The sequence below is a fragment of the Stenella coeruleoalba genome, assembly GCF_951394435.1.
Source record: "Stenella coeruleoalba genome assembly, chromosome: 1".
In the NCBI taxonomy this organism is placed as follows: domain Eukaryota; kingdom Metazoa; phylum Chordata; class Mammalia; order Artiodactyla; family Delphinidae; genus Stenella; species Stenella coeruleoalba.
In genome coordinates, this window is record NC_137169.1 from 67191258 (window position 1) to 67208087 (window position 16830).

Genomic DNA, 16830 nt, shown 5'->3' on the forward strand with positions numbered 1-16830 from the left:
TATGGCTCAGAACATGGTCAACTTTCTTAAATTTTCTGTCCGTATTTTAAAATTTCTGTGTTCAACTTGATGGTTATAGTTTATAAATATATATCAATTTGTTAATTGTATTAAACTCTTCTATAACCTTACTGATTTTTTTCCATATTGATTTTTTTGCCACTTGTTCTATCAGTTATTTGGAAAGATTTATGAAAATCTCCCACTCTGACTGTGGATTTGTAACTTTCTACTTTTAGTCCTGTCCAAGTTCAGTATACTTTGAGCATATATTATTGGGTAATGCAAATTAAGAGTTATTATGTCTTCCTGGATAATTAAATCTTTTATCATAATGAAATGACACTCTTTACCTCTAGTAATATTTCTTTCCCTAAAGTCGACTACTTTGTCTGATTTTTTTTCACCTTTATTGAGATATAATTGGCAAATAAAAATTACATATGTTTAAGGCATACAATTTGACCTTTTGGTGTATATATACATTGTGAAGTAGTCACCACAATCCAGCTCACTAACATAGCCACACTTCACACAGTTACAACTTTCTTCTTTTAAAAAAAAATTTTTTTTGTGATGAGAACACTTGAGATCTACCCTCTAAGCAAAGTTCAAGTACACAATACAGTACTATTAACTATCTGTGGTCGCATTGCTGTACATTAGATCTCCAGAACTTATTCATCTTGCATAACTGATACCTTGTACCCTTTGACCAACATCTCCCCATCTCCCCTCCACCCAGCGGCTGACAACAACCATTCTACTCTCTGCTTTTGTGGATTTGACTGCGTTAGACTCCACATAAAAGTGAGATCACGCAATATTTGTTTTTCTGTGTCTGGCTTATTACACTTAACATAATGTCTTCTAGGTTCATCCATGTTGTCACAAATGGCAGGTTTTCCTGCTTGTTTAAGGCTGAATATTTAGCTCTTTGTGTGTGTGTGTGTGTGTATATATATATATATATATATATATATATATATATATATATATATATAAAATACTAATTTTCTTTACGTATTCACTCATCAAGGGACTTTTAGGTTGTTTCCATATCTTGGCTATTGTAAATAATGCTGCAGTGATCAAGGGAGTACAGATATCTCTTTGAGGTACTGATTTTATTTCCTTTGGATATATACCCAGAAGTGGGATTACTGAATTGAGATAGTTCTATTTTTAATTTTTTTTGAGGAATCTCCATGCTGTTTTCCATCGTCGCTGAACCAATTTACATTCCCACCAACAGTGCACAAGGGTTCCCTTTTCCTCACATCCTCACCAACACTTATCTTTTGTCTTTTGATAATGGCCCTTCTAACAGTGTGAGGTGTGAGGTGTGAGGTGATATCTCATTGTGTTGTTTTGTTGCTGTTGTTGTTTGTTTTGGGGGGTATCTTTTGCCGCACTGCACAGCTTGAGAGATCTTAGTTCCCCAACCAGGGATTGAACCTGGGCCCCAGCAGTGAAAACGCCAAGGCCTAACCGCTGGACTGCCAAGGAATTCCCCCGTTGTGGTTTTGATTTGCACTTCCCTGATGATTAGTGAGTCTGAGCACACTCTTTTTGTACCTGTTGGCCATTTGTATGTCCTCTAATGAGAAATGTCTGTTCAAGTCCTTTGCCCTTTATTTTGTAGAAAATGGATTGTTAGGCATTTTATTAATTTAAAAAATGTATTGAGGAATAATTGTATTAATTACAATTATATTAGTTTCAGGTCTACAACCTAATGATTCCATATTTGTATATACTGCAAAATGATCACCAGAGTAAGTCTAGTTAATGTCCATCACCATACATAGTTATAAAAATTTTTCCTCATGATGAGAACTTTCAAGACCCACTTTCCTAGTGGATACCTTCAATTGATATTTTTTTTCCTTTGCCCATTTTTAATTGGATTTGATATTTGTATGGTTTTACCAGCTTTCTATTGGTTAATGTTTCCATGGTATGTTTTTCCCATCCCTTTACTTTTAGCATTTCTGTGTCTTTATATTTCAAGTGTACTGCTGTATCTAGCACCTCTGATGCCCTACCTTATATTCTCTCAGCCCACCTTTCATTTGACCTTTGCTGCTGTGACCAGTTTTGTACCCATGTAATGCTGCCCAGGACAGCAACTCACTGACTTCCTGCCCTGAGATATACACATTGTGAAAGTGTGAAGGAGGCAGTGTGCCAAGGGGGTACTTTTGACCAGCAGGGGACAGGCTCTGATAAATAGAGGCTCCTCACACATGTCCCTTTAGAAGAGCCAGCAGCATGGCATCCCAGTCTCCATCACAGTGACTAACCCGACACTGCACCTTTGCACTGGTTTGACCCCTCCTCTGCATTCTCCCCAGTCCCCACTCCTGCTTTCCTGCCTATGGCTGCTTTGATGCTACAAGACCACATGGCCTGAAAAACCTAAAATGTTTGCTGTCTGACCCTTTACAAAAAAAGTTCGCTGATTCCTGTTCTACAGATTATGACATGCAACATTAACTTATTCACGTCTCATAGAAATCAGTACTTTTACCACTTCCTAAGCAAGACCTTAGAAAGGTTGAACTTCATTTACCTGCCTCATGACTCATCTCTGTTTTAAGTACCACAAGATACTTTTAATATTTTTTATATGGTCAATCTTCATTTAGGTTCACCCACAGAGTTATCATTTCATTGCTCTTCATTCATTCCTCTGGGCCGGATTTCTATCTTGGATCATTTTTCTTCTACCAGAAGAATATTCTTTAATATTTCCATTAGAGTAGAATTTCTGATGAGAATTCTCTCAGTGTTTGTTTGTTTGAAAATATCTGTATTTACTTTTAGTTTTTGAAAGCTATTTTGACTGGATATTGAAACCTAGATGGGCAGTTATTTTTTATTGGCACTTTAAAGATGTCATTTCATCGTTTTCTGGCTTTCATTGTTTCTTTGGCAAATTTAACTGTCTTGTTATTGCTCCTCTGAAGGTAATCTATCATTTCTTTTTTCTGGCTGCTTTAAAGATTTTTTTGTGTGTGTCTGTCTAGGCTTTCAGCAGTTTTACTATGATGTGCTTAGATCTGAGTTTTTTCTTCTTGGTGTTTATATTGCTTCTTGAATCTGGGACTTGATATTATTTATGAGTTTGGAAAATTCTTAGCTATTACATTTTCAAACACTGATTCTTCATTTTCTCTCTTCTTCTTCTGGAATTTTCTAAGCATTGTCTCATATGTCTCTGTTGCTCTTTTCTGTACTTTTCCTACCCCCCTCTCCCCCTTGCTTCAGTCTGGATATTTTCTCCTGAACTTTTAGTTCACTAATTCTGTTTTCAATGCCTAATTGGCTATTAATACATTTAGTATAATGAGGATATGGGATGATTCTAAATGGAATTTAGTACTGTGAAGGCTGATTCACACAAACTCTGATGGTATAGCCCTTTAGGATTCCAACCAGGAACCTAAGTTGGGCGCAGCAGTAGTAGTTTCTAGAGCTCCTCCTCCATGGTAGGCCCCATATTCCAGTTTTTGTCCCCTCAGCCCCACAGTCCATTAAGAGCTTTGCCCGGAAATTATCTCCATGTTAAATGATAGTGAAGTCCAGGTATCTATCCTTTTTCCCTTTTTGATCTAGTCTAGCCTCTGCAATAATGGTGTATATTCAATAAATGCTTAATGGGTGAAAGAAATGATTTCTTCTACATTTTCCCTATAGGCAGAATTAAGAAAGAAAATTTTAGCCCAGTATTAGAAAGAACTTCCCAGTTATTAGAGTTATCCAGTAATGAAAGGGACTGCCTCAAAAGTAGTGAGGCATCACAAGAAATGCTCACAAAGAACATTCAAGTTTAAAGCTTCAAGTTTAAAAATCACTTGTCAAGAGATTGTAGAGATGATTACAGGTTTGGCATTAATTTGAGCTAGATAACCTCCAAGATTTTCTCATCTCTGATGTCTGTGATTCCAGTTTTTGTTCCAACTGTGATCTTCTCTCTTTGTGGGTTTTTTTTTTTTCATACTTTGCTTCTTGGTTTCTGACAGTGATCTGAACTATGGAGTGTAGGCCTTTGAACATGTCTTCATAAAGAATATGGCAGTCAAAAGCACTGACAGTTAAGAAGAGAGCTCACTAAAATAAGTTCACTTAGTAGTCTGATACTGTGAATAATACATCTTTGCTAATCAAAGATGGTCATATGTTCTTTTTAACAGAGTAATCATTCAGATAAGGGACTTTGAGAAAATGGATAGAGGAAGATTGACTTGTGCATATAATGACAGGGAAAAAAAGATTGATTTAGTTGATCCAATGGCAGAAAAAATATCAGCAATTGGGAAGTTTACTTCCATGTAGACAAAAGTGGTAGCTTGGTCTTTGTTCTCATCTTTTACTTACTCACTCATTCATTCAATCGGCAAATACATTTTGAGAACATAGGCTAAGAAAAGGTATGCCAAGGATCCACTTCGTTTGGTGATACTTTTCAATGTTTCATGAGTGAATTTCATGAAAACTTTCTAGGTGCTTCACATCTTCTGGGAAAGAATGGTGACTACTTCTATTTTACATTTTTTGGGAAAAAACCATAAACAATTACATTTTTCTTTTAAAATTGAGCACTGTTGGAGAACGAGGGTCCTAATGAGTGGGCATGTGCGGGGGTGACTAGGAATCAGGTGATCATGCTTGTGGCTGAGATCACTGTTGAGCAGTCAGCCGGTTATCCCAGCTACCATGGAGGTCTCGCCTGTTCCACGTTTTAATTTTTTGTATCACTGGTTATATGCTGTTTAGTTTATACCAAGAAAAGACAGCAAGTTAATTACAATTATAAAATTAAATAGCTTTGCAGATTCACTTCAAAGTCATCTATATCAGACCTGAAGTTGCATTCATTGATCAAAAATCTTAGATATAAAAAATATGTTAAAAAATAAAAATAAATATCAAATAGGTAGGAATAATTTTTAAATGGGCAAGAACATTACATAGAAAACTACAGAGCTCTGCAATAAAAAGTATTGGGAGAAATTAAAGAAACAACAGGAACAACAAATACCTTAGATATTCTACTCGTTTCCTATAAACTTATAACTGCTTTTTTTAAAGTCTATTAATTAAAATAAACAAAATGCAGTTTTATCAAAGTGTAAAAAAGTCTTTTATAAATTTCAAGCTAATTTCAAAAGCCAATTCTAAAAGAAAAAACATAGTGATGATTACATATTTAAGTCTCCCCATAACCTCATTGTGTTAAGTAGGGAGAAGCACATACATTGCAGTCTGAAACAAAACACAAAATGTATTAAAGTATAGCATTTAATTTGTTTAAACGCAAAATGCAAGAATTTCTAAATGCAGGTTTTGCCTGCATTCAACACTGAGCTAGTAGTTGAAGTTTTTTCCATATTTTAATATACAATATGACCAAACCAAAAACAATATAATGTCATTTTAATTTTTTTTAATAAATTTATTTTTATTTATTTATTTTTGGCTGTGTTGGATCTTTGCTGCTTCGCACGGGCTTTCTCTAGTTGCGGCCAGCAGCGGCTACTCTTTCTTGTGATACGAGGGCTTCTATTGTGGTAGCTTCTCTTGTTGAGGAGCATGGGCTCTAGGCGCGCGGCCTTCAGTAGTTGTGGTGCATGGGCTCAGCAGTTGTGGCGCACGGGCTTAGTTGCTCCACGGCATGTGGGATCTTCCCAGACCAGGGCTCAAACCCGTGTCTCCTGCATTGGCCGGCAGATTCTTAACCACTGCACCACCAGGGAAGCCCTGTCATTTTAATTTATTTGTCAAAAATTGTCTTCTCCCTTATATGCTATTCAAAGTAAATTTAAAAGGATGTCATTTGTTATGTTGGGTAAGACTGAATATTACCAAGGATTTTATTTAATTTGAATTTTGCATTATAATATTTGATAGTATAAAAGTTTTAACTTCAGATAATCTCTTTACCATATATCACGCAAAAATTACAAAGTGATTTTTAAATTGTTAAGGGTTCTCAAAAGCTACTTAAAAGTGTTTTATGGGACATATTAAACTACTGAGATGGGAAGGGAAAAATAGTTGAGAAAACTGAAGTTCAGAGATATTGAACCTTTTGCCCAAGGACAAATGACTAATAGCAGATTCTAGATATAAAATCAGGATGATCTGATTCTAAAATTCATGCTCTTAATCACTTATGCAAGTATGTGCCTGTGCTTACACAGTGGCAGTGGGAACTGGGGGAAGGGGAATCTGAATAGTGTTTCAAGACCAAACTCCACAGTCCATGGTGATAGCTCTGAGAGAGTGAAGTTTTGATAAGGGTTATAAATGATATTAAGATTTCTAGCTGAGAATTCAAAAAGATACAATGTTCATAGCAGCGTTATTTATAGTTGCCAAGGTAGGGAAGTAACCTAAATGTCCGTCAGCAGATGAATGGATGAAGATGTGGTGTATATGCCACTTGCAGCAACATGGATAGACTTGGAGGGCATTATGCTAAGTAAAATAAGTCAGACAGAGAAAGGTAAATGCTATATGATATCACTTATATGTGGAATCTTAAAAATACAACAAACTAGGGAATAAAACAAAAAAGAAGCAGACTCACAGATATAGAGAACAAACTAGTGGTTACCAGGGGGAAGGGGGGAGGGGCAATATAAGAGTAGGGAATTTTAAAAGGAGTTATTATGGGATTATATGAAATCACATTTGTGAAACTTTTGAAAATTGTAAAACACTATAGAATTTAAAGACTCTTTCATTCAGGGCTTCCTTGGTGGCACAGTGGTTAAGAATCCACCTGCCAATGCAGGGAACACAGGTTCGAGCCCTGGTCCGGGAAGATCCCACATGCCACAGAGCAACTAAGCCTGAGCACCACAAATACTAAGCCTGCTCTCTAGAGCCCACAAGCCACAACTACTGAAGCCCGTGTGCCTAGAGCCCGTGCTCCACAACTGCAATGAGAAGCCTACGCATCAGAGCGAAGAGTAGCTCCCGTACCTACTCACCGCAACTAGAGAAAGCCAGCGCACAGCAACAAAGACCCAACGCAGCCAAAAATAAATAAATAAATTTATTTTTTTAAAAGAATAATCTTGGGGCTTCCCTGGTGGCGCAATGGTTGGGAGTCCGGTTGCCGATGCAGGGGACGCGGGTTCGTGCCCCGGTCCGGGAGGATCCCGCGTGCCGCGGAGCGGCTGGGCCCGTGAGCCGTGGCCGCTGAGCCTGCGCGTCAGGAGCCTGTGCTTAGCAGCGGGAGAGGCCACAGCAGTGAGAGGCCCGCGTACAGCAAAAAAAAAAAAAAAAGAATAATCTTTCATTCAATTAAAAAAAAGTTTTAAAAAAGACTTCTAGTTGAGAGATTCAGGAAAGTAGTGTTGCTACCATAAAAATAAATAAATAAACAAATACATATATAAGCAAGATGGGAATTTCATTCAGGTAAAAAGGTGCTGGAACTGATTTGGCCTTGCTGAGTCACACGTAATAAATATTAAGACTTTCAGGGACTTCCCTGGCAGTCCAGTGGTTAAGGCTTCGCCTTCCAGTGCAGGGGGTGTGGGTTCAATCCCTGGTTGGGGAGCTAAGATCCCACATGCCTCACGGCCAAAAAACCAAAACATAAAAACAGAAGCGATATTGTAAAAAATTCAGTAAAGACTTTAAAAATGATCCACATCAAAAAAACTTAAAAAAAAACAAGACTTTCAGGTAGAGCCGTCATATAAGCATTTGATCATATAGGATATAAGTGCTGTTGAAAGTCAGTGCTGAAAATGTACATTTGGAATCCATCAACAAAAGATAGGTGGTTGAAACCAGAACAGTGGAAGGGAGCTGAGAGAATAAGAACCTGGAGAGGGAAAAACAAAAGAAAACATGATCTAAGGCTCATAAACATCATTATTTGTGTTACATTTTTAAGGAAAAAAATTTGAGCAAAGAGAAAAAAAAATACAGAACAAAAAGTTAAATGAGAACCAGGACAATATAGAATCATGACAACCAAGAGATATTAAACATGGCTAAAATTTGTTGAGCACCTACCATTGATCAAGTTTGTGCTGATCTTATTTAATCTTTATAATAACTCAGGGAGGAGGTTCATGTATCTCTTTTGACAGATGAAGATATGGAGGCTTAGTAAAGTTAAGCCATATGCCCATAGCTCAGCTGATAAATCCTAGGGCAAGAACAGTAATCCATGTTTCCCAGACTCCAGGGTCCATTTTCTAACCAGTGGTCTCAAGAGTGCACAAGGCAAACCACTGTAGTGTGGGAAGAAAATGTTAAAATTACGATTATCATATGTCATCCTTTAAAAATTGTATTTTTGTGTGTATTTTACAACATACATACTATTATACAATATATTACATACGTACATATGTATGTACGTATGTAATATATACAATATATTAGTATGGTAGTACATGGCTATCATACCTTCATGCATAATTTATAATTTAATAGGTATATATTTATTGAGGTAGATGCTCAAATAATTTACTAATGTGAGGATACAATAAAAAATTTTTGGAGATCATTTCTTTAAAGCGCTATGCAAAACTGCCTCTTTTTCTTGTCCCATTTTCAACAAGAAAATACATTCACTTTAAATGATCACGTTATCTTTTACATACATTACTAGTTCTAATTGAGTTAAATAAAAACTGTTTAGTTCATAGGTTCTTTTCATGTTATTCCTTGGTATTTTCAGAAATTTATGAAGGCCTTTGAGCCATTTGATTCTTTGTAATAGTGGAGGGAACACAGACCATAGACCAGACAGACCTGGGTTCAAGTATCACCTTTGACCTTACTGACCATGTGACCTCAGACAAGTACTTAATTTCTCAGAGCCTCAGTTTGCTCATCTTTAAAATGGAGATAATATTTACCTTGCAGATTGTTGTAAAGTTTAGCAACAGCATAAGGAAATAACTTAGCACTGGGCCTGGCATACAGTACATACTTTTAAAAGGGCAGCACATAGTAATAATAGCAGCAGTCCTTGTTTACTGTAGAGAATATCTGTAGCTCAATAGTCATTTCCCCTCTAAACAGGTCACATCTACCTTTGGCAGAGTTTGGCCTATATTGATCTTAACTTGAAATTTGAAAACTTATTTGAGAATAGGCAAAAAGTATTTTCCAGAAATTTGGAGGGCCACTGTACACGACTCTGTGAGTTGAAGTATACCATTTACATGGACTGTAATAGCAATAGCTCCTCCTGGCCTTGTGTGGAGCCGTAGCCCTGGAAATATGCTGGCAAAAACATAGAGGGTCAAAAATATGGCAGTCTCCACAGACCCAGAAGAGAGAAATGCCACTGCCCACACTCACATTGGTTGGTATGTTGAATGCCTGTCTACTTGTTTGATGCTCTCCACAGATCTGTACTCCTGACTTGGTGGTGTTCCTGGCCTGTACCAATCAGAGGCTCAAAGAAAGATTACTGAGGCGCGCAGAGCAACAGGGGCGGCCTGATGACAATTTGAAAGCTACCCAAAGGAGACTAATGAACTTCAAGCAGAACGCTGCTCCATTGGTTAAATACTTCCAGGAAAAGGGGCTCATCATGACAGTAAGTTAGATATAATTTACATGTCTAGTACAAGAGTGATCTTTCAGATTTCTAATTATCCTATGTTCTTCTCATTTAGACATAACTTTTACCTTAAAAAAGTGACTTTTCTTGGGTGGAGATCCAATGAAAAATAATTGGTAATTTTGACCTGATTTGCCTTTATTAAGCCGTGATGGTAAAAGCACTTTCACTTTAGTTTAATTGATTTTACAAAAAATGATAAATTTTAACCTTGGCTAGAATTCTGTGGCCCACAAATTTTAAAGTATTTTAAAATAATTTTTTGATCATTTTAAGCAATATTGGCCCAGTTTCTCAACTCTTCTGTCTTTGAAAACCTAATAAAATTGATAGGCTTATAAACAGAATTGATACAGTGTTATATTAGACTTAAATTGTAAGTTAGACTTTATCATAGGTTACCACATAAAAAAATGAGATTTTGATGGCCCAAAAAGTTATTAAGCATTTGACTTGTCATAAAGAAGTGATATTGTCTCAAAATGGAAGGCATCGATCTTTCTGCTCCATCGATACAATGCAAATATTAACTTTGTTCATAAATAGTTTGTTTTGTGGTTAATGATACTGAATGTGCCAAAGAAGGATGAAGCTGAATCACTGGTTAGTACAGTTATTAGAATACAGGAAGCTGAAGGTAAAAACTTAGCTAAATTTACGGTCCCCACACATCAGAGATTCAATTATGGAATAGAGGAGACAGAGGATCGTTGGCCAGCTGAGGCATTTTGCAGAAGAAGACACTAAAACCAAAGCAGCTTGGGGTGCTCCGTGGTGGTAGCAGACTTTGGCATAACCCTCCTTTCAGCCCTTAGCTCTTCTCACGAGACCAGAGATTCTTGTCTAGTGGGGCTACAAGCTGTGCAGAATCTGATGAAAGGGATACATGCCCATCCCAATAAAATGCACATAAGATGATTTCCATAAATTTTAGGTAAATCTACTGAAGCCCATCCACAGAGCTCCTATGACCTAACAATTTACTGTGTTAAAAATCTCTTCATTAGCCTAAAGTGCCCTTAGAATGAAAGAGACAGTCAACGACATTTGAATAATAATCTCTTTGCAGTCTTTTTATCACTATAAAGAAATATTTATTAGAATTTGCCCTTTAAGTCAAAGTTGTCATGTCAGAGAATTATAAATCTGACATGAAAGTTGTCCACAATGCCAGAGTCCATTTATGGTCTAAAAGAGACATTGAGTGACATGAAAGATTCAAGAAAATCAGGGTGGATGTTTCTCTGGCTCTTTTTTGTTGGGGTTGTTGCTTGTTTCTCCTGGAAATTAGCAATGCTGACTTCTGTGTCGTGTCATAAAAATAGAAATTTACCCTACAGACAAAAGCCCAACTGCAAGCTGCAGAGCCAGAGTTTTAACTGATGTTTGCAAGGCTTAAAGGTATTACCAGAGTGTCTCTGATTACTCCCTGCTTGTCACGTTCATCATCACAAGCAGAAGATATTTCCCAAATGAATGCAGAGTGGGGACTGTTAATCTACTAATATTTTGCATGGAGGTGAAATGCCATTGCCTCTAATTGAGGGCGTCAATAACAATGCGGATGACAGCCTGTAACCTCCCTGCTAAACCCCGATGAGCTTTAAGATAAATGCCTCTAATTACTGGGAGAAGACTTGCAAAAGGTGACTTGAAAGGTGACTTTCAAAAGTCACCTTTTGAAAATCGAACACAAACACAGGCTAAGCTCTGGGAAATGTCACTGGAAATTTTAGTCTGACAAAAGAGTGAGTGCAGTGTCCTGAAGCACATGTCCTCCTTCAGAATCTGGATCATAGGTCGCTCTGGGAATTAAAATATACTTGGTAGCATTTCTGCTTTTAAAGATACGTTAAATTATTAAAACGGTTATCCTGATTAATCAAAAACATATTAAGATTTTAATAAAAATCTGGGAGTTAATAGATTAAACCCAAATATTTCCTTTTCTCTGTAATTTTTTTTCTTTTGCTTCTACCTGCCCCTCCTAATTGATTCATTTATTCATTCAGTGAATATTTATTGAGAACCAGTGGGTGCCAGACCCTCTGCTAGGTGCTAGGGGTGCAATGCTAAATAAACAAAAGGTAAGGATCTTTATTTTATTTCCTGACACACTTCAAACTCCTAGAACAGTGCCTCTCTGGTACACAGTATGTTGCCAGTAAATGAACAGAGCTTGCAGTCTATGGGGAAACAGACATTAAACAATGAGTTATCAAGTGTGATGACTGCTGTAAAGGAGAATGTACAGGGGGTCCTCACACATATGTCGTGCACTACAGGAATGCCCCGTAGTGAGTAGAACAGACTCTCTCTGCCCGCGAGTAGGATTCATCATTGATCTTGGTGTGAGGTTCTTAAAGACCACAGAGACCACATACCTCTCAGTCCAGGTGAGAAACTTTATCTTGGTGCTCCTCTTCCCTAGGGATTTAGAGTCTGAAACCCTTCACCTGGAATCTCAGCTCCACTGCTGTTTAATAAATTCATGGTGCTCTAGCACTCAGTCTCTATCTATAACTTGGAGATGATGTTACCGACCGCATAATGTTGTATGGGTGAAATGAGACAATGCATGTAGCCTGGCAGACGATGGCAGCACAGAGGTCGTGGTTCGGATGCACCACGTAGCCACATTGCCTGGTCCAGATTCCTGCTGCATCACCTACCACCCGTGTGACCTCCTGAAGGTTACTTATCTTGTCTGTGACTCAGATGCCCGACCCATGCAGTGGGTATGATCATCGGTCCTACCTCAGTGTAATTGTGTGGAGTAAGTGGATATCAAGTGCTTAGAACGGTGCCAGGACTGTTGTAAGTGAAATATAAGTGATTGAAATTATTTTGTAATTTTCGTATTTCCTCCTTTTTCTTCCTTCCACCTCTAATGACCATTTTTGGAACCTACAATTACCACTAACAAATCCGTGCTCTTGGAGGGTACTCTGTTGCCTTTTCTCCCACAGATAAATGCAAAATGAAGAATTTAGATTTTAAAAACTTTTCCCCAAATTCTCTTTTTTTTCTTTAAAAGTGTCTGTTAATCAGTTAGAAAATTGTCCCAGTGTTTTCTTTGACTTCTCTATCACCCGTGTAATCAAGCTATATAATGGGTATGTGTCAATATGGTAGCTGAACTGTAACAGAGGTCAGCCCATTCCTTTTTCTTTTTCACTTCAACATTAACTGTATCGGTTGGCAGATTTGACTGAAGAACAAATCCAGTTTGAAGACAAAACCTAATCAAAATAGCCAGAAAAACAGGCTGTTGCCTGAATACTGTATCTTATTGACATGGTTCCCATCACATGGACTGCTTCACTTTTATTCTTTTGTAATAGTTGTCTGTATACAGTCATCCCTGCAAGTATGAATTCTCATCATGTCTTTTACAGCTTTTTGCTCCTAATTAAAGATTAGGGTGCTGTGACTTCCCAAAGTTTATCAGAAGTTTTTCTTTGAAGTTTGTTTTAGTATTCCTGGGACTAGGAAAGCTACTTATTTGGTCTTACTGAGTAAACTATGTCTCATGACATTTTGGAGCTCTTGGATTTCGTGAAACTGTATAAAAACCCCAATAATGTGTCTGCTTAGAGATAATTTTTTATCTTTATTTTATTTTATTTAGCTTTTGTTTTAGTCATCTTCACAAGGTGGAACACTTTTTAAAGAAATAGTGGGAATTCCCTGGTGGTCCAGTGGTTAATACTCTTGTGCTCTCACTGTGGAGGGCCCTTGTTCGATCCCTGGTCAGGGAACTTAAAATTCCACAAGCCGTGCAGCATGGCCAAGAAAAAAAAAAAGAAATATTATTAGTTGAAACAGTTCAAGTCTTTACAAGCTTGATGAACTCTTTAAAAAATATATGCTGTTTTGTTTATATTTTTAAGAAAAGGGTCTTTTTAGATGCTTGAAAAATAATAGGGTAAGATGTAGTGTTTATGTTATTATTTTCCAGAATGTATGTGCCATTGGATATTCCACTCAGCTGAAACAACACTCAACTTACCAGGGAAATGGTTGCACACTCATGTGCATTGAACAAATGCTACCTAATGTGGATGACAATCAGTGAAGGTCCACATTTAGTTTTAGACTGTGAAGTAAGCTGATGGTCATTTTTCTTCTGGACTTTTTATAGGAGGAAGCAAGAGAAGCATAACTTAAAAATGAGAAGTAAGCTAGAGTCATAGGATGTATGAAGAGGCCTACTAACTAATACTCTGCTTAACTGACTGGATCTCTTCCGCCAGGAAATGTGAAAGATGTTAAGACAGGATTATTTCTTGTTCACCAACACCAATTTTCCTAGGGAAGCAGGTGAGGGACTAATTATAAACCATCTTAGCATATAACAAGGCCACATAGGCCAGTGATTCCCTAATTTCAGTAATTAATAGATCGGGAAAAAAATTTTAATGGGGCTAAGATGAAGTTGGTTTTTTTTTAAAGACTTTATTTTTTTAGAGCTGTTTTAGGCCCACAGCAAAACTGAAAGGAGGATACAGTGATTTCTTGTATTCTTCCTGCCCCTACACATGCATGGGCTCCCCCATTATCAACATCCTCCACCAGAGTGTTATATTTGTTACAGTTAATGGACCTATATTGACACGTCATAATCTCTCAAAGTTCATAGTTTACCTTAGGGTTCACACTTGGTGTGGTGCATGCTATGCTTTTGGACAAATGTACAGTGACATGTACCCATCATTACAATATCATATAGAGTATTTTCACTGCCCTTAAATATCTCTGTGCTCTGCTTGTTCATCCCTCACCCATCCACATCCCCCAGCCTGGCTCCTGGCAACCACTGATCTTTTTACTGTCTTCATAGTTTTACCTTTTCCAAAATGTCATATAGTTGGAACCTATATAGCCTTTTCAGATTGGCTTCTTTCATTTTAGTTTCCTCCAATGGCTTGATAGCTCATTTTTTTGGAGCACTAAATAACATTCCATTGTCTGGATATACCACAGTTTATCTATTCACCTACTGAAGGGCATCTTGGTGGCTTCCACGTTTTTGCAATTATGAATAAAGCTGCTGTAAATATCCATGTACAGATTTTTGTGCGGACATAAGTTTTCAGTTCATTTCAATAAATACCAAGGAGCATGTTTGCTGGTAAGAGTATGTGTACTTTTGAAAGAAACTGCTGAACTGTCTTCCAAAGTGACTGTGCCGTTTTGCATTCTCAGCAGTAACACATTTGGTGTTGTCAGTGTTCCAGATTTTGTCCATCCTAGTAGGTCTGTAGTAGTATCTTGTTTTAATTTGCATTTCCCAAGTTGACTTTTTAAAAAATTTTACTAAATGAGGGCATTAGAAAGGAAAAAAAAGTCTATTATTGCCATTGTTTGAAAGGGATATTTTTAGCACAAAAAAATTAGGAATAACGTAGCTCCAAATAAAGTCTCTAAACAAATCTGTTTGACTATAAGAAAAATTCGCAACATTTGCCTTATTTTTGTCATTTTGTTATCATAACAAAATATCATATCATAAACTGGCATCAGTTCTGGGGAACCCCTGGCATAGAAAACACATCCTTGTCAAAACCACACTATTAGTGATTCACTAGGCATTGTCCCTGAGCCCCCAGATAACCCCATTAGCACTACATTTGCTTAATCTGCCCCTATGACTTCCTTCAAATTTGAGAATGCGCCCATGGTGTATTTCAAATTTACCACTGAAACTATGTAATTCCCATCCCACCAGGCACTCCTAGCCAGAGAGAAAGTAAACAGAAATAGTAAAAGTTAATTTAGACAGAACTGCTGAATAATTATTTCTTAATTAACTTCAGTTTTCATAGGCATCAACACTAAGATTTTAAATACAAGTACACTTATTCCTAAACTCCTAGTGCACAGCCATTGGTTAATTATCGCCATCTCCACTAGCATCACTGCATGGGGTGGTAGGAAAGAAATCTAAACAGCACAAGCCCTCTGTAAATTCAGCAGCCCACATAAACAGAAGAAAGGCAATGAAAATACCCGATAACAGTTTACTCAGACAAACCCATACTCCTAAAATTACTAGGAGGAAAATTCTCTTATTGCATCCCAATGCTTGAGGTTGATAAATTTGTAATACGTAACATAATGAAGCTATATTTCCTTTATATAACATCACTGATTATATGCTGTTTAAGCATTCATTGTTACATAACCAAAAGCCCCCACTAATTCCTATTTGGTGGATTTAGTAACTAAGATAGAAAATAGTCAGGGAGAAGTTTTCAAAGGTTAATAAATAGGAAAGGCTATGGGGGTATTCTGTAAGATATTTGCTTGGGTGATGATGGTATATACATGCACCCGGATATATGGCCCTCTGAATTGTTTTAAATTCAAAGTACTTTTTCATACAGATGAAATTATTTCCAAAACAGAACAGACTCACAGATGTAGGGAATGAACTTATGGTTACGGGGGGGGGGGGGTTGGAGTGAGCGGGAGGGATAGATTGAAAGTTTGGGATTGACGTGCACACACTGCTATATTTAAAATAGATAACCATGCAACTTCCCTGGTGGTCCAGAGCATAAGACTCTGCGCTCCCAATGCAGGGGGCCCGGGTTCGATCCCTGGTCGGGAAACTAGATTCCACATGCATGCCACAACTGAAGATCCCACGTGCTGCAACTAAGACCTGGTGCAGCCTAAATAAGTAAATAAATAATGAAATAAATATTTTTAAAAAGACAAAGGAAAAAATATATTAAAAAAATAAAATAGATAACCAACAAGGACCTACTGTAAAAATAAATAAATAAATAAATTTTTAAATTCAAAGTATTTTAAATCTAGTTGACAGTACTTTCTGGCATCAAACCTAATACTGATAGAGCCTCAATGTGAAGCACCCCAAAGAAACATGAGAAATACCCATTTTTGGCTTGACTTAAGAGCAACTTATAAGGAATCACACTGTCTGGGCAACAGGCATTTATCAAATCCTACTGTGTGCAAAGCTGGCAAGACAGCGCTGCCCTAGAAAAAGTACCATGGCCTACTTTAGGAGGGTACCATCTCTGGGTTAGTCAGTGGGACCCATTTAATTTACCTAGTGACACAGACCTTTGTATCCTGGCTTTAAAATTCCAGAACTAAATTGAAAAGTGAATCTGATTACTTTCATAACTGTCATTATTGTGGGCTCTAAAAACGAAAATACAATTATGATACCAGTTTCATTCTCG

General features: G+C 37.3%; 1 protein-coding gene across 3 annotated transcripts in view; it reads left to right on the plus strand.

Moving 5' to 3' along the window:
• Positions 1–16830, plus strand: part of AK5 (adenylate kinase 5) — a 237174-nt gene that overhangs the window by 40413 nt on the left and 179931 nt on the right. For all 3 annotated transcript variants that reach the window (XM_079923258.1, XM_079923256.1, XM_079923257.1), the window contains exon 6: positions 9395–9586. In XM_079923258.1, the coding sequence (XP_079779384.1) occupies positions 9395–9586 (192 nt within the window). The remainder of the gene's footprint in view (positions 1–9394; positions 9587–16830) is intronic.